This window comes from Panthera uncia (genome assembly GCF_023721935.1).
Source record: "Panthera uncia isolate 11264 chromosome B3 unlocalized genomic scaffold, Puncia_PCG_1.0 HiC_scaffold_1, whole genome shotgun sequence".
NCBI lineage: Eukaryota > Metazoa > Chordata > Mammalia > Carnivora > Felidae > Panthera > Panthera uncia.
This window is the reverse complement of record NW_026057582.1, coordinates 84,701,915-84,719,671: the sequence shown is the minus strand read 5'-3', so window position 1 is coordinate 84,719,671 and position 17,757 is coordinate 84,701,915. Positions and strand designations below refer to the sequence as shown.

The following is a 17,757-nucleotide window of genomic DNA, read 5'->3' as shown; positions in this document are numbered from 1 at the left end:
CTGCGAACGCGCCGCGCAGCTCGATGACGTCACAGGGCGTTTCTTCCCGGGCGGAAGCCCGGGGAGCGCATCCCGGGAGAGCGCGGGCCGCGGGTCTTCCTTTGCTGAGCCGACTGTGAGCTGCGGGGTAGGAGGCGAGTCCGGCGCTCTCAGATCATTCGTAGGCTACAGCGGCGTCCAACCTCGGAATAGCTGTGAAAGCTGCTGGACCTGGTGGTCGGGTTCTCTGTTCTCCCTTTTCTTCCTTGCCACTTTTAGTTGGCCCCCAAGATCTAGGAGTCGGCAGGAGGTGACAGCTTGGGAACGAGACCCAGCCCAGAGGCGAATAGGGTGGCTGGGTGTCTGAACTGAGCGGTGACAGCTGCGCTTCCTTCCTGCAGGGACCTGAGCCGCGGCCCTAGGATGGGAAACAGTGCCCTCCGCGCTCATGTGGAAACCGCGCAGAAAACTGGTGTCTTTCAGCTTAAGGACCGTGGGCTGACCGAGGTGAGACTGGGAGGGGACCGACCAGGGAATTTAAAGGGAGAGGGACGGCGGGGGCGGTGAAGTTACTTGGTGAGGGATTCTCCGCGCTGTGAACCCCTTTCTCCAGTTCCCCTCAGAGTTGCAGAAGCTGACCAGCAATCTAAGGACCATCGACTTGTCCAACAACAAGATCGAGAGCCTACCGCCTATGATTATAGGGAAGTTCACTCTGCTGAAGAGCCTCTCCTTGAACAACAACAAACTGAGTATGGCTTTGGCGCCTGGGAAGCTTTTGCTAGTGATCAGCTGTTAAGAAGGGTGGTTTTCTCTTACAAGCTGATTTTTGTTGTTGTTATGAAACCGTTCTGAGAGCTCAAGACGCAGGAGAAAGTCAGAGTCCTTAAAGCTATCTCTTGTAATTACATCTACAAGCCTCCTCTGGTGGTATAACGATTGGTACTGGCTTAATTTGGACTTCAAAGGGAAAATCGTCTTTAGGATGTAATGTAAACAGAGTTAATTTTGCTGCTAATTTAGAAAGGGGGATGGAATGGGAAGGGGAGGGCCTTACAAATCCCATAAAATTGCCGTCGGATTTTGCAGAGGTCCCTTTACAATGAGCCCAATATATGCATAAATGCTTTCCTGCATTTTGATGGCGCCCTCACTTTCTGAAGACTGCGTTGGTAAAAATGCAATACTTAAAAATGGCACAACATGTAGGAGTTCTGTATGTGTTAACAGGAGGTATATCAGGTGGTCATATAGTTTTTATAAATTTCATCAAAGGTGTTTTTCAGCTGTATCAGATTCAGGTTTTTAATTTTTTTTTCATTGCCAGCTGTTCTTCCTGATGAGTTATGCAATCTGAAAAAACTAGAGATGCTAAGCCTAAACAACAATCACTTGAGAGAGCTACCATCTACCTTTGGGCAACTGTCAGCCCTCAAGACCCTGAGCCTCTCTGGGAACCAGCTGCGAGCCCTACCACCACAACTCTGTAGCCTAAGGCACTTGGATGTGGTGGATCTCTCCAAGAACCAGATTCGGAGCATACCTGACACAGTGGGGGAGCTGCAGGTCATCGAACTCAATCTCAACCAGAACCAGGTCTAGAGCTTAAAGAGTTTTTTCCTACAGCATGTGGGTTATAGTCTCCTGTATAATCTGTTGTTCTCTAAACTGTAATTGTAGAGCTGGGTATGAGGCTAGATGAGAGGTACCGTCTATAGTCTGTACTAATTTTAAAGGCCAAAGTGCCATGGAATTAGTTGAGACACTGGGTGTGTTGTGTAGGTGTTTTTTTAAAAGAGTGGGATAGGTGATGGGGTGAGATAATTTCAAAAGTTAAACTAATGTCTCATAAATGTTGAATTCTTCAGATCCTCCCCAAATATGCCTCTAATCATCTAGCAAGGAGCTATGTCAGGTAGAATAGAAAAAAGGCTTTAATTCATAAGTTCTTGGAGTTAGACAACAGAGATAATTCTTTGTCCCTTTTTTGACATCTTTGTCAAGTGTGTCCTGCTTTCACTGAAAAATCACCCCTAACAGGCTTTCTGGTAATAGCCCATTTCCTTGTTTAATTGTACAGCTTTAATTGTAGTATTTGAAATTTATTTCCATTACTTTGGAAGCTTTTTGGTTAGTATGCATCTGACTAGAGAAATAATCTTTGGTCTAGACATAAGTCTTAGTGAAACATTAAACATAGACTAGGTGGCCTTTAGTTTTTTTTTGGTGCCTACACTTCTAGATTTGCACAGTCCAATCCAGCAGTCACACGCTGCTATTAAAATTCATTTAGATTTTAAAATTAATTTCATCTGATGCCACTAGTGTATTTCAAGTACTCAAAAGCCGTATGTGGCTGCCTTATTGGCTGCATATAGAACATTTCAATCATTGCGAAGCTTTATTGTACAAAACTGTTCTAGATTGTAGTAATCTTACGTTATGATGAGATTCAGTCTGTCTCTGTGGAGATTGGCCTCACCTTTTCCTTTACTCTTGTACGTTCTTGAGATTTTTGGAGAAAAATTATATTTGAAAAAACTTTTGGAAAAACATGGTTCAGCGACAAGTACTGGTTGCACACTCATTCCATTCACCCAGGCTGATGCCCTGTAATCACTGGTTCTGATTTTAGTGTGCACCAGATTAACCAGAAGAGCTTGTGAAGAGATCACTGGGTCCCTACCCTCAGTGTTTCTGATTCCGTAGGTCAGGGGTTGGGTCTTAGAATTTACATTTCTACCAAGTTCCCATGTGATGGTCTGAAATGATACCAGGCAGAGTAAATATAATTTGGTGACTTGGAGCATTTAAAGGGCAAAAGAGGTGAATGAATCAGAGACAGTTGCTTGAGTGCCTAAAAGAAGATTAGAGCTACGCAGAATGGACATGCTGAGTTGATTACGATGGTGACTCATGCAAATAGAAATGTTTTACTAAAAATTGGACACATGGGCACCTGGGTGGCTCAGTCAGTTAAGTGACCGATTTTAGCTCAGTCTGAATTTCATGATTCATGAGTTTGAACCCCACATGGGGCTCTGTGCTGATTACTCAGAGCCTGGAGCCTGCTTCAGATTCTATGACTCCCTCTCTCTCTGCCCCTCCCCCACTCACATTCTCTCTGTCAAAAGTAAAAAACGTAAAATTTTTAAAAACTGGACACACAGGAGTAGACTAGATGTGAGCATATATGAACGTAGATAGACTTTCAGGTCTTGACAGAAGTGATGAACTTTAAGGATGTGAAGGGATCCTTAAGGATGAACTTGAAAAAGATCAAATATTAAATATTAGAGACTACTGCTTGAAAAATGTCCATAGGAACAAGGCGGGGGCAGCCAAAAACCAGGAATAATTCAAAAGAAAAACCTAGTTCTTAGGTACAAGAGGGAGTTTCAAAGAAGTGGTAGCAAATCCAACGGGGAATGAGTACAGTGAAACCTTGGCTTTGGTAGTATAGTGGTCAGCATCTATGTACAAATAAAACATTGGTAGTAAATGCACCAAAATGTTTATGATGGCAGATTGGATAACTTTTTTCTTTAAACTTATGTGATCCTCAAATTTCCTATAATGAACAGTGCTTTTATTAGAACATTTTGTTTCTAAAAAGCCACTGGTGACCTTCAAAAAGCATCTTTTTTCCCAAAAAGTGGAGGAGGAGTAACAGAAGCTGGATAACACAGGCTTCGGGAGTGAGTAGGTAGTGAGAAAATGGAGGCGGTAAAAGAAAGAACTAGGACAAATGGTCACGTTTTTGTTTTAATTTAGTAAAAAAAAATAACAACCATTATAGTAGTGCTTTTGCTTTTTCCTATGACTCTTTTTTGTTGTTGTTCAATAGATATCTCAGATCTCAGTAAAGATATCTTGCTGTGCTCGTCTTAAAGTTCTTCGCCTGGAAGAGAACTGTCTTGAGCTCAGCATGCTTCCACAGAGCATCCTCAGTGACTCCCAGATCTGTCTGCTTGCTGTGGAAGGCAACCTTTTTGAAATAAAGAAACTTCGAGAACTGGAAGGCTATGATAAGGTATGTATTAGTATACTTCATCTCTGTCCCAGAGATGAGGACAGTGAAGTAACCCCCATGAATGTATACCTACAGGATATATGCATAATCCTGTTTACATCAACAGGATTTGTTCCCCAATTTGGAGGTGGATTCTAAGAAGCAAATGGTATTGTGCCAAGACGACTTTTCCTCCAGACAGCTTATTGTAAAGCATCTTTGTCTTTTGATGAGTGTTCCTGTTAAAATACATGTGAAAAAAAAAAAACAACCCAAACTATGTGTTTTATATTTGCATTTACAATAGGTTGATTTTGCAGGGAATGAAAAAGAACATATCCAATAAAAACCTAAGTGAAAATCATCATATAAAATCCTAATTAAGGGTGGCTGGGTGGGTCATTTGATTGAGTCTGACTCTTGATTTCAGCTCAGGTTGTCATCTCCCTGTCGCAGGATCAAGCCCCACATTGGGCTCCACACTAAGTGTGGAGCCTGCTTGGGATTCTCTCTCCCTCTGTCTCTCTCTGCCACTCCCCCTGCTTTCTCTCTCACACACACTTTCTCAAAATAAATAAAAATTTTTAAAAATCCTAATTAAAAAAAGGCTAATTTTCGCTTATGCCAAGATACCACATATTCTTCTTTCATAATTTTTAGTACATGGAGAGGTTCACGGCCACTAAGAAGAAGTTTGCATGATGTTCTCCAGGAGCATGGGAACCATATAGGACACTGACTTGGAATCTGTTGCAATCTGGATGAATCAGAGGCTCCTGTTGTTGTCAAGGATTATCTGCAGTAAGGAGATGATACTCTAGATTATATTTTGCTCAATGATCTTTTTCCTTTCCAGGACTCGTCTTAAGTAAGCTAAAAGAAATCAAGAGACAATAAGAGCCTTCCATTTTGAGTCATGGATAGGGCAGAGACAATGTCGATCATCAAAACCATCATTAGTCTGCCTTTAAGAAACCAGTAGCTAGTTGCTATTTATACAGTGAAGGGATGCTGCCCGGTAACAGAATCACTCCATATCACAGCTTGAAATTTCATGTTTAGTTTCAGTGTATGAGCTTTCATAAAGTTGACTGCCATTCCACCTGTGTTAACATTTTGTATTTTTATGAAATTCAAATAATTTGTGAGAGGCTACTATGGTTAATCTAAGGATTTATGATTTCATTTCAGTCCATCAATTCAATTGCAGTGTTTATACTTGGAATTTAGAATGTACATAACTATGTGACTGTCTTGTTTAAAAGTGTACTGTCAGAGAAGCACCAATACAACACTAAGAGATGTGTCCCCAAGGCTGCAGTAGCAAATTTTTTACTATTGCAGGTGCCTTATTGGTAGAGAGCTTTGAAGAGCTAAAACCATATATGCAAAACTTGTAAGATACAAAGGGTTTTAATAATCAAGATTTTCCCGAAACTTTGTTAGAAATAATGTCTTATTTCTGGTAATCCTTTTCCCTTTTTGTATTTATAATTCTAATCAAATTACCAATCAAAAAACTATCTGTATAATATTTTAAAATAACTATGTTTATAAAGCTTATTCTCTGGGTGAGAGAATATACTAAATAAAGAATTTTTAATGAACTTTGACTGGAAAAAGGGTTAATCCTTCTTCCATCAAAGGAAGAAGACAGGAGAAAATTTAACCTGTATGTGGTCCTTTGTTTGAAAGTAAAGTGATTAGGAAACATTTCATGTTCTTGTTAAGGTCGCAGGAGTACTGAAATGCTTTCATGTGACCGATAAGCATTTCATTTTGCAGTACTGGAACCATGTTTATTAAGAGAAACTAAAATTTACAAAGGTATATGATTTCATGTTGTTACTGACATGAACATTTAGATAACTACCACTCTGTAATTTTCTGAGGTTTTGTCTTTCTCAGGGCAATTTAGCGTGTATTGTCAGTTCTTCTTTCATAAACCTAGTTTAACCATTAAGCCTAGTGTTTATATGAAGAAGTCTCTCTGACCCTAAATCTGATATGGATATTCTCTATTTTCCATGTTATTTTCTGTTTCTCAACATGGGGAAGGATGGGCTGCCAGTTTATCATTAGCAATTGAGTTTGGTTTTTTATAAACTTTAATGCTTAACCTTTTTGATCTACTAAACAATGTTTCTCTAAATTTTTTTTATCAGTACTTAACATCTAATAAATCAGAACTTATAAATAACTTAAATGTCCCCATTTAATTATTAATTGGAATTAAAAAAAAATCCCTCCTGAGAATCAGTGACTGCTAGCTTTCATAACTTGGACCCAGCCTTATTTCCAGATACCCCTTCTTCACTCTCATGTGCCTGCTCAGTCACACCAGATTATTCTCCTTAAACCCACAGTGCAGGGTCTCTCCTGTAATTTGCCTTTACATTGTTTGCTCAGTCAGGAATGCCCTCTCTAAAATGCTCCTCTCTAAAACCCATTTTAAGTCTAAGCCAAATTAATTAATCCCTCATCTGTTATGATAGCACTTCTCACATTCTATATTCATCTGTCCCTTGTTAGAACAAGCTACTTGTGGGCAGGAACTATGTAAAGTAACATGCTCAGATTTATAGTGCACAAGTATTTAGACTTAACTATGAGCTGACATAATGAAGTTGGTTTACTAGTATGTGGTCTGGAGACCCATATTCTAGTTTGGCCACCAGCCCTAAGTCACCCACATTTTTTTAGAGCTTGGTTGGAAGTCATTGTAGTATATTAAGATCATGGGCCTTGGAGTTAGAAAGATCCTGATTTGAATCCACAGTATTTCATTTTCTACCTCTGTGAATTTGTGCAATTCATTCCCATCTGTAATATGGGGAATACCTCCTAACGTTTCAAGTATGAGGATATGGTAAAAAGATACATAAGGCATTTAGCAGAGTGCACACAACAGAGTAAGCAATCAATAAATGCTGCCATTTATTTCATCTGTAAGGCATTAAAATAGAAGTTAAGTTATATAGAAATGGAAGGCTTGCAGCAAATAACTACATTTAAAAGGATAAAAACAAATGACTAGAGAATAAGGAACTTGAATACCAATCTGAAAAATACAAATCTGATTAGGAATGTAATTGGATAACCTGGAATTTTAGTAAGAGTGACCTAAAGAAAATAACATGTAAAGAGATGAATTTTGGGGCACCTAGGTAGTTCACTCAGCTAAGCATGACTACTGGTTTAGGCTTGGGGTTGTGGTCTCAAGGTCAAGCCCCACGTTGGGGTCTGTGCTGGGTGTGGAGCCTGTTTAAGATTCTCTTTCTCCCCTGGGGCGCCTGGGTGGCTCAGTAGGTTAAGCATCCGACTTCATCTCAGGTCATGATCTCACGGTTCATAGGTTTGAGCCCCGTGTTAGGCTCTGTGCAGATGCTGTGTCTCCCTCTCTCTGCCCCTCCCCTGCTCATGCTCTGTCTCTCTCTCTCTCAAAAATAAAATTAAAAATAAGAATGTTTGGGTTAGGAGATTCATAATTCACGCATGACATGAAAAGATCTAGAGTTGAAGTATAGTAACAAGGATGAAGGAAGTGTGAACGAAGAAAAATTAGGTACAACTATTGGGGATAAACATAATTGTTATTATAAGATTGGAGACTTGAAGAGGGAGCTTACTGTTAAAAAAATATATATATTCGGGGAGAATACTATTTTTGAACTTCTTAGTTGTAGGTTAGTGTTATGCTCAAGGTCATACAAGTAAATGACCAAAGCGAAATTTCAAAGCAGGTGGTCAGACTCTAGAGCTGTGTTAACCACTTTTAGTTACTGCCTTTCAAAAGTACTGGAAAACAAGTTTCCAGATAATGTTACATGAGAAAATCAGAGAAGTCTTTTTAAGTCAATAGCATCTATTTCTAGTGCATTATGGACCTAATTTCTATGGCCTCAATCCCTCTTCTTTCTCAGCAGAACCTTTGGAAGAGTTTGTAACCTGGGATCCATAGATGGGCTTTCAAGACCCATTGATGCAAGATTCTTATTTATGCATGATTCACATTTGTGTTTATCTGTTTCTCTGGGGAGATAGACTATGATGTCTTTCATCAAATTCACAAAGGGATTCACCAAGAGCTCCACCCAAAAGAGAATAGCAACTATAATTTATTAAGCTCTTACGTTCACTGGGTGCTGCTCTCAGTACTTTACATAATAGCACACTGAGTTCCTGTGACAACTCCATGGAGTAGGAATTGTTAATCCCCATTTATAGCCAAGGAAAACTGAGGCACAGAAATGGGCTTGTAGTCTCAGCAAGTAGCAAGAGTGTAAATTCAGACAAAGTTGAGTGCCTTCTAATTATATTGTGTGGGCAGCATTTAGGTGTTCTCAGAACTATTGCCTTTAGCCATAATATAAAAAAAATTTTTTTAAGTTCCAAGTAAGGGCATTTAGGTATAGCACAATCCCCAGTGTTTTATACCTTCTTACTTTACACATTTACTACTACCTGCCCAGCCAAACTATTCCTCTGGCATGCAGAGTGCCTGATTGAGTATCACTTTACATACTTTCCTCTTTAGCCTATGAATGTCCTCATGTTAATATAGTCTTCAGTAAGTGGTTATAGTTCTAGCTCATAAACATCCTTTCAATCACTGGTATATTTAAGCTCGAATGAGAGACTAATAAAAATTAAAATGAACCTCATGACAAGTTATAGGAAGAAAAGTCATGTCAGTACAAAAGATGGGAAAGGTGCTAAAGGCAGCTTTCCATTGGAGTGCTTCTTAATTTATGGACTTTTGCTTTATGCAGTTTGTTAAGAACTGGTGAAATTATTGATCCCCCTCTCCCCATCCCTCCACCAAACAGTCACAGAAACACATTACCTATTTGAAAGAACAATTCCATTAGTTAGTTATAAAATTTAATTGTAAAGATCAAGCAGTGGTTATTGGTCAAACCAATCCACATTAATAGCTCTGAAGTGTACAGACACTAGTTTTTAAATAAAGGTGACAAATACCAATCAGATTCTTATAACACTGTTCAGGATCTAAATAAACGTGATTCTGGACATAATTCAATCCACAAGGCTAGTTGAGTGATAGTGCAATCATCAATAATTAAACCAAAAGCATAATTTTCCAAATCACTTTTAAACAGAATAAATTCTAGCTTTTGTAAAGTCTAAAGCTACAAAAAACTCAAAGCAATGTAACTATTTTTCTACCTGAGATCAAAACAAGTTTCTTTTTTTTCGATCTAAACATAATTCTTGGCATTGAGGTAAATCTGAATTCATGTGATACACTTTGTCAAACTTTTCCAAAAAATTTAAGCCCTGCTTTAGAGAGAAATCCTCATGTTATACATACATATTTACATATTTTTTCTTCAAAAACTAATGACAATTTTATGAGGTTAATAGGCATGTAATGGGACCATGATAGTACTAATAATGTGAAAATAAAAAGCCATTCTTTTATACAAAGTGTTCCTATGTGGTGCAATATAAAATGCGATCACAGAATCTATGTACATACATGAATCACCAAAAGTTCAGAAACTAAGCTCACTTTAAGAAAATTAATTCTGTTTTTTTGGAGTAGAGGTTGCCAAGTTGTGTATAACAAAAATTTTGTGCATAAAAGCTCTGAAACCAAGTCTTAGCCTAAATTGGCAATAAATGCAACTTAAGTTAAAAACTAAACCGAACTAAATCTTTACTGTGGCTTTGCAACTTTTGCTTTGTGGCCTACAGGTTTTCCTGAGGTAACAACCTCTTATCTCTTGCCTCTCCTTCTTGCTGCCCCTCTCCCTGCCTCCAGCTTCCTTTTTCATGGCTGTCTTTGGCAATGCTTCCAAATCTTGAAAGCAGAAGAACCTGCTAAAGTAAATGGGAAGGATGAAAAATAACACTATATATGATGGACAAAAACCAATCTAAGTGTATAAACCGAGGGAAAAAAAATACTAGAAGGAAGGCTGAGCAGTAGTCTACCTTCAAGGGAAAAGAGAACATAAAAAATAGGGGTCTGTACTCCTAACCCTTCTTGCACATTATCTTGTAATTAGAAGAGCATGGGACCAAAACTTCAAACTCTGAAAAGGTAATGACTTTGAAGGAGGAGCTAGAGAAGTGAATAAATGATAAGTACAGCAGCATCTTTAGCTGTCAATGAGTTTCTTTGCTCTGGCATTCGCAATGTCAATCCGATCTTTGTTGGTGTCAGCCTGAAAAAAAGAAAAAGATAACAGCATTATGTTACAAGGTAAGTTGCTCTAAAAAAGTTAAATTTCATATACTTGGGAGTAACTCATACACTGAGAAAATTCAGGAAAACAGATGAAGTCACATTACAAATCTCACTGTAGGCAAGAAGAGACAATATGAGGGGCACCTGGGTGGCTCAATCGGTTAAGCATCTGACTTCGGCTCAGGTCATGATCTCACAGTTTGTGAGTTCGAGCCCCGCATCAGGCTCTGTGCTGATAGCTCAGAGCCTGGAGCCTGCTTTGAATTCTGTGTCTCCCTCTCTCTCTGCCCCTCTCCTGCTCATGCTCTTTCTCTCTCCTTCAAAAATAAATAAAAACATGAAAAAAAATTTAAAAAAAGAGACAATATGAAATTCATTTGGGAAAACTGGGTGTATAAACATGACAAAGACATGACAGAAGAAGTGGCCAGTATTTCATAAATTCCATAACATTTTTTCATAGTTTAATATGTCTGAAACTGGGATGCATCTTATAATCAGTGGCATTTGAGATGTGGTATTTTAGATGCAATGAAATTAACAATACTCTTTGCTACAGATTTGGACCTTGTGGGATCCCCTGAACTGAATCATAAAAACTTTTTTTTTTTTAATTAAAAAAACTTTTTTTAGTGTTTATTTTTGAGACAGAGACACAGCATGAGCAGGGGAGGGGCAGAGAGAGAGACACACACACACAGAATCTGAAGTAGCCCCCCGGCTCCGAGATGTCAGCACAGAGCCTGATTCATGGCATGAACTCATGGACTATGAGATCATTACCTGAGCTGAAGTTGGGACACTTAACCAACTGAGCCACCCAGGCGCCCCAATGAATCATAGAATCTTATCTGAGACTACTCTAGCTCTAACCCAGAGAGACTGAAAGAATTTTCCCCAAGATTTTTGTAACAGATATATTACCATCCATATCAATATGTGAATTAAAAAGATGGGTGAGGGGCGCCTGGGTGGCGCAGTCGGTTAAGCGTCCGACTTCAGCCAGGTCACGATCTCATGGTCCGTGAGTTCGAGCCCCGCGTCAGGCTCTGGGCTGATGGCTCGGAGCCTGGAGCCTGTTTCCGATTCTGTGTCTCCCTCTCTAGACTCTGTCCCTCCCCCGTTCATGCTCTGTCTCTCTCTGTCCCAAAAATCAATAAACGTTGAAAAAAATTTAAAAAAAAAAAAAATAAAAAGATGGGTGATATTAGCCTAAACCCACACTACAGCTTTGAAAGCATCTCATGAACCACTGTTTGCTTCACTGAAATCCACCATTAAGTGAGTCAACAGAGCTAAGCTTAAAAATTCACCCAATCTTTAAAGCACACTGAGATTTTTATTAAAATAGCAGTAACAAGAAATGGCTTTTAGACATGACACATCCAAACACTGAACACAGTTTCACTTCCAGTATCTTTTCTATCATGTGAAATTAAAAAAAAAAAAAAAAAAAAGGCAATTCTACTTTTTCTTTACTCATAGGACACTGTTTTGTGTGTTCACTCCACAAGAACCATTCTGCAGAAACTGATTTTCACCTACTGACTCATAAGATGAAGATTCAGGAACCTACTAATTTGTTAGTAACAAAATAAAATTCCTGAAAGCTAACTCATTCATTTAGGGGGGAAAAAAAATAGCCCTCCCAAAGGTCAGAGTAGAGTCTAAGCTTCATATGTGAAATTTTAAATAAAACCACTTCATTCCAAGATCTTGGTTTCAAAATGAACCAACTGCCATGAGCAAGGGATTGGAGAACTTGGCTAGTGTTTTTCAATGTGTTAGAAATGCCACCTTAGGGGGGCACCTGGTGGCTCATTCAGTTAAGCATCCGACTCTTGATGTCAGCTCAGGTCATGATCTCACAGTTCATGAGATCCAGCCCTGTGTCAGGCTCTGCACAGATAGCCACGGAGCCTGCTTGGGATTCCCTCTCTCTCTGCCTCTCCTGTGCTCATGCCATGTGTGCGCACTCTCTCAAAATAAACAAAACAGATTAAAAAAAAAGAACTGCCACCTCATCCAAACTGTAAAACTTTGATAGGAGGACAGGATCACCTATTGTTCTCTCCCAAAGTATCGAGCATAGACGTCCATTACTAAAACACTGCAGGTATCTCAAATTTCTGAGGCACAAAGGAGAGTTTACCTTTTCCGTGATCCGGTCTATTTGTCGATTTTGAGCCTCAATCTCATTGCCCATGTCCAGGGCCATGTTTTTTAGGTTTCCTAGGATACTGCCCACTTGAGTCAGGTTCTCTTCCATTTCATCTTCTCTGGCATCATTAGTTATACTATCACAAAAACACAGTTAATTCAGTACTTTTATGGTGAATTATAAACGGACTAATTGGATTTAATTTTCATAAAAATAAGTAACCAAAAATGACCTCAGCAAATGTTATACTTGTGGGAATGTAGGTGACTATTCTTGGAAAACATTCTGCAGTAAAAATGGAAACATTGCCCAAGGAAAGCACAATGTCTTAAAGCCCATGTAAGAGAAGTAACAACTCTAGAACAATGGTTCTCAAAGAATGATCACAGCATCGTGTGGGAACTTACACTAATTCTCACATTCTACTACAGATCTACTGAATCAGAAACTGGAAGTGGATCCCATCATTCTGTGTTTTAATAAACCTCCCAGGTAACTATGATGTATACTAAGTATAAAGAACCATTGCTCTAACACAGAGGTTGCAGGGCCTGCATGGCTCAAGTAGGTTGAGCATCTGACTCTTGATTTCAGCTCAGGTCATGATCCCAGGGTCATGGGGTTGAGCCCTTCATTGGGCTCCTCACTGAGCGTGGAGCCTGCTTACGATTCTCTCTCTCTCCCTCTGCCCTCCTCCCCGACTTGTGCGCACGTGCTCTTTCTCTCTCTCTCTCTCAAAATAAAAAATTGAGGGGTTCTAGGTAGCTCAGTTGGTTAAGTGTCCAACTTTGGCTGGGGTCATGATCTTGTAGTTCTTAAGTTCAAGCCCATGTCAGGCTCTGTGCTGACAGCTCAGGCCTGGAGCCTACTTCAGATTTTGTGTCTCCCTCCCTCTCTGCCCCTCCCCCACTTGTGCTCTGTTGCTCTCAAAAATAAACATTAAAAATAAATAATTAATTTATAAAACAGAGGTTGCAAAACTCTGGCCCAAAGGCCAAAACTGGCATGCCACCTCATTTTGTAAATAAGGATTTATTCAAGTACAACCATGCTCATTTGCTTATATGTTGTTTATCGCTGCTTTCACCCTACAACAGAGTTGAGTAGTTGCAATGGAGACTGGCCTGCAAAGTCTGAAGTATTTACTATCTGACCCTTTACTGTTATCCTTATAGGGATCTAGCTGACCCCTACTCTAGATGATACATTTAAAACACAGTTTCCTATTTATAGAAGTAAAATATGCTTATTTAGGTAATTCTGAAAATACTGAAAAATGTAAAGAGAAACGAATCCATCAACGAAGGCGAACCACAGTCAATATTTTGTCAGAAGACAGATTTTCAAATGCATTTTTCAAACAGCATAAACACTATTTCTAATTGATGAGTTAGGGTTCGTATATAACAACACCCATCCTCCTGAGTAAGACATTCATATAGGAAAGGGGTAAAAAAATCAGGAGGAGCTGGCATACCGTTTAATGTATCCACCGCTGGCTGTGCCAGTAGTTGCTTGTTGAGGCTGACCATTTGTCACTCGACCTGGCTGCTTAGATACTACATTGCTAGGACAGTTGTCTCCACCATCTCCCCATGTTGCCTTGTAGGCCTTACCGGACTCAAAGTTCTTTGTCCTATATAAAAGTCAGGAGTGTAGAGAGATACCGAAAAGCAGGAAGGGAAGAATTGGAATTATTAATGCTTTTTACTTTGAGGATGACCCTAGCATCCTTAGCATAAAAGCTACCTCTAGTTAGACCTGGATTAGCTATACTATGCTTAGTTGCAATATGGCATAGAAAAAAGATGAATTGTGTAAGCCTGCTGACATTAAAAAGTTTTTTTGAAGGTTCAACTATTTCCATGAAATCTTCATAAGCAGTTAGCAAGTTAGAAAATTCAATTATTTGATTTTTCAGGTTCCCCTAGCTTTTGCCAGTCTTTAGAAAAGAAGATCGTGGATACGAGGAAAAAAATTCCTTAGGACAGGTGTTCTCGGATGCCTTAAGAGGGTCCCTGGGGGGGCGCATGAGTGGCTCAGTCAGTTAGCATCTGACTTCAGATGAGGTCATAATCTCATGGTTTGTCAGTTCGAGCCCCACATCAGGCTCTATGCTGTCAGCGTGGAGCGTACTTTGGATCCCGTGTCCCCCGCTCTCTCTGCCCCTCCCCTGCTCGTGGTTTCTCTCTCCCCAAAATAAACATTAAACTAATAATAATAAAGAGGCTCCTTGGAAGGATCTTACAAGTTGATGAGAGATGGAAGAGAAAGAAGACTGAATGGGCAATACTCAAACCCTGGTGCCCTTTTATTTGACCCAGAATAGTTCCAGCTGATCAGATTTTTGAAGTTAGAATTTTGCATTAACTTTTAAAAAAGAAACAAACATCATGAAGAAAGGCATGAATTATTTCCAAATTGTACAGCCAATGAATAACTATCTTGGCCACACTGGTGGCAGTTACAAATCCTTTGATTCAGGGCTTTTCCATTTAAGAGTTTCCTTTTTCTCCTTAAAAAAAAAATAATAAGCCTGGGGTGCCCAGGGTGGCTCATGGTTGAGGGTCCGACTCCTGATTTTAGCTCAGGTCATGGTTTCAGAGTTCGTAAGATCAAGCCCTACATTGGGCTCTGTGCTGACAGCATGGAGCCTGCTGGGACTCTCTCTGCCCCTTCCCTGCTTACTCACATGCATTCTCTCTCTCAAAATAAAGAACTAAACATTAAAAAAAAATTCCTATATCCAGGCCTCTTAAATAAAAGCATGTACTTTAGATGTAACTGATACGCCAAAGCCAGAATTTTACCATGGGATTTACTACTCAAATTGGTAATAATGGCAAGAAAAAGAGCCTTTTAAAGTGACTTTTCAATGACTATTACAAAAAAAATAAAATAAAAAATAACACGAATAAAACTTTTTTACTAATTGTTTGGCTAGGTATACTTGTCACTCACACAATTTTATTTTTTTAATTAAGTCTATTTATTTATTTTGAGAGAGAGACAGCATGAGCAGGGGAGGGCAGAGAAAAAGGGAGAGAGAGAGAATCCCAAGCAGGCTCTAGGCTGACAGCAGGCCTTGATCCCACAAACCATGAGATCATGAACTCCTGAGCCAAAGTCAGGAGTTCGACACTCAACCAACTGAGCCACCCAGGTGCCCCTTCACTCACACAATTTTAATTTTTACTTTTCTGTAAACAAAAACAAAGTAGTATATAGCTATAATATTGGTGTCTGATTTATTCCACATAATATGCTGATGAGGAAGTTTCAAAACTATAAAAGCAGAGGAGAGATTTTATGAAACAGTGGCTCCTTCCTTAATAGATGTTAGGATTCATTTTTGACAAACCTAGAATCAGATCTACAACCATTATCATTAATGCTACAGAAAGGTACTACTACTTTTTTTGTAAGGGATAATGAAAGGGTAAATCTATCTATGAAAACTAAAGAGCTAATCAAAGTGCCTTTCTTGGTTCCACGTTAAGTTCTCATGATCAATTTCCAACTTGTGCTGTTTAGTTAATTTATCACTAAACCATGTTAAATCTATCTTGGAACAAGGTAGGATATACCTTTTTAAAGTGAATATTTACATATAATTATCTGTTGGTTTGGTGAAATCCATTTACATTTATGTGTTGTTAATAAGTCACAGACAAAATTCTAAAGTAGAGTAATTCCTAGTAAATTGACAGCATTATTATTAGAAAGTTAATAACAAGAAATATTAATAGAACTAATATATGTACAGCTTTTATCAGGATGTCAGATTGTAGAACAGTTAAAAAGAGTGAGGGCTGGAATCAAGTCACTGAATAAAAGACTATATTTCTTGCTAGTCTTAGTACATAAAGAGTAGCCCGGGAAAGGATTTGTGGGGCTCCTAGTCTATCAAGGGATATACACATACACTCTAACCTCCTTCTCAACCATAAAAGATAAGATTTGAAAATTCTTTTAACCTTTTGAGAATTCTTCCATCCATAATTAGCTATAAGGGGCTTAAGATGGAAATGAACTGTTTGAACATGATATAGTGAATAAGTTTCAGTTAAAGCATGATCTGTGTTATAAACAAAAAATCAGACTGGTTATCAAACCTTTCTCCCCTTAAGAGGACTGGACCCTGGAAGATGTTCGTCGAATATCAAGGGGAAAAGGTACAAAAAGTGGACTTTGAATTTTTCTTTTTATAGCTTTGCATTGGATTGTCATGTTTACTTTCAAATGAGTTGGGGAAAAAACTGCACTCTTTCCATGCAGTGAGGACTATCCTGAATGTTTACGAAGAGGTGCTTTTAAATGATGTTGATTTTGTATCTTTATCTACCTGACCTCTCCAGGTCTCTTCAGCACCTCCACTCTACGTAGTATCTTCCAGTTGATCCTGCCGCTTGCCACTACCTGGAGTTTGTGCCACTAAGTTGGAATACCTTGAAAGTTACCTGTTTTTAAGGAACTGTTGAGTAGCTGCCCATATAATAATAACAACAATAGCAACAGTAATAAGAATGATTTTAATCTTATTTGTCTTCCTTCAAAGGGTCTTAACTGCTTTAAAGGTAATTATTTCCCAAACTTGACTAGGCACAGTGCAACCTGGATGCCTGTGAACACACAGATGCATAAGTTACACACTGAAAATTTTGCTTTAGTATGTATGGAGTAGAGCCTGCAAATCTTTTGTTATTATTGTCTTATTGAAATTCAAAAGCTTATTTAGCTCCCCAGCCAGGGGTAAGGGACTGTGTAAGGACTTCCAATCTGTTATAGAAAGAGTATTTTAGTTACTCTGGTAGTCTGCCTTAGTATTTCTATACATTGGGACGGTAAGGAATTAATCTAAAGGAAGCAAAAGTATACACCAAGATTTTATTTTTTTAAAAACCCATAAGATTTGTGGTATATTGACTTGAATCCCAATCCTAGACCTGTCTTTCCAGAGCTGTAGAGCCTTAAGCAAACTTCCATTGCAAATGTCCTTTTTCTTATATGTAAAACTAAGATAAAATAAACATACTGTAGTTATTATCAATACTTCACGGGGCTGTGAAAAGATCCTGTTGATAATGGATGTAAACTGCTTTGAAAAGCATTAGTCAAATATTTTTATTCTTTGGCTTCAACCTCAACCTGATCCTTACTTAAAAGTCCATGCCTTTAAGCACACAATTACCAACTGGCATGTTTACTCTCTTCTGGCCCATTAACACTCCCTAGCTTTGAGGTAGCTGAATATAGTTAGATTATGGCTACGTAAAAAAACATCAGGCCCAGGTTGTTTTGGTCTACAGTAAGAAAGAAAATATTCTGATGTGTGACCGAATTCTTTTGCTTAGTAAAATTTATGGTCTTTCTGGGAAGCAATTAGAC

At 38.8% G+C, this 17,757-nt stretch overlaps 2 protein-coding genes across 15 annotated transcripts in view; one reads left to right on the top strand and one right to left on the bottom strand.

Annotated features, from left to right (window-relative positions):
* Window positions 1-18: 18 nt before the first annotated feature.
* Window positions 19-17,723, top strand: LRRC57 (leucine rich repeat containing 57). 10 transcript variants are annotated; one of them, XR_007453798.1, is made up of 8 exons: window positions 120-289; window positions 381-486; window positions 593-731; window positions 1,307-1,575; window positions 3,827-4,012; window positions 4,652-4,792; window positions 12,801-12,861; window positions 16,728-17,723. XR_007453798.1 is itself a non-coding variant. In XM_049613446.1 (6 exons), exons 2-6 carry the CDS (start codon window positions 403-405, stop codon window positions 4,691-4,693), a joined length of 720 nt encoding a protein of 239 aa, XP_049469403.1. In that variant the 5' UTR covers window positions 19-216; window positions 381-402; the 3' UTR covers window positions 4,694-5,093. The 10 variants fall into 10 exon arrangements, 7 of the variants coding, with proteins under 7 accessions (XP_049469403.1, XP_049469402.1, XP_049469398.1 ...); XR_007453799.1 differs by lacking the exon at window positions 16,728-17,723 and having other exon boundaries at window positions 12,801-12,903; XR_007453800.1 differs by lacking the exons at window positions 12,801-12,861; window positions 16,728-17,723 and adding an exon at window positions 7,915-9,442.
* SNAP23 (synaptosome associated protein 23) overlaps window positions 10,119-17,757 on the bottom strand; it is a 38,092-nt gene continuing 30,453 nt past the window's right edge. For all 5 annotated transcript variants that reach the window (XM_049613454.1, XM_049613453.1, XM_049613451.1 and 2 more), the window contains exons 6-8: window positions 13,847-14,005; window positions 12,361-12,505; window positions 10,119-10,185 (exon numbers count right to left, since the gene is read on the bottom strand). In XM_049613454.1, the coding sequence (XP_049469411.1) occupies window positions 10,120-10,185; window positions 12,361-12,505; window positions 13,847-14,005 (370 nt within the window). In that variant the 3' untranslated portion in view covers window position 10,119. The remainder of the gene's footprint in view (window positions 10,186-12,360; window positions 12,506-13,846; window positions 14,006-17,757) is intronic.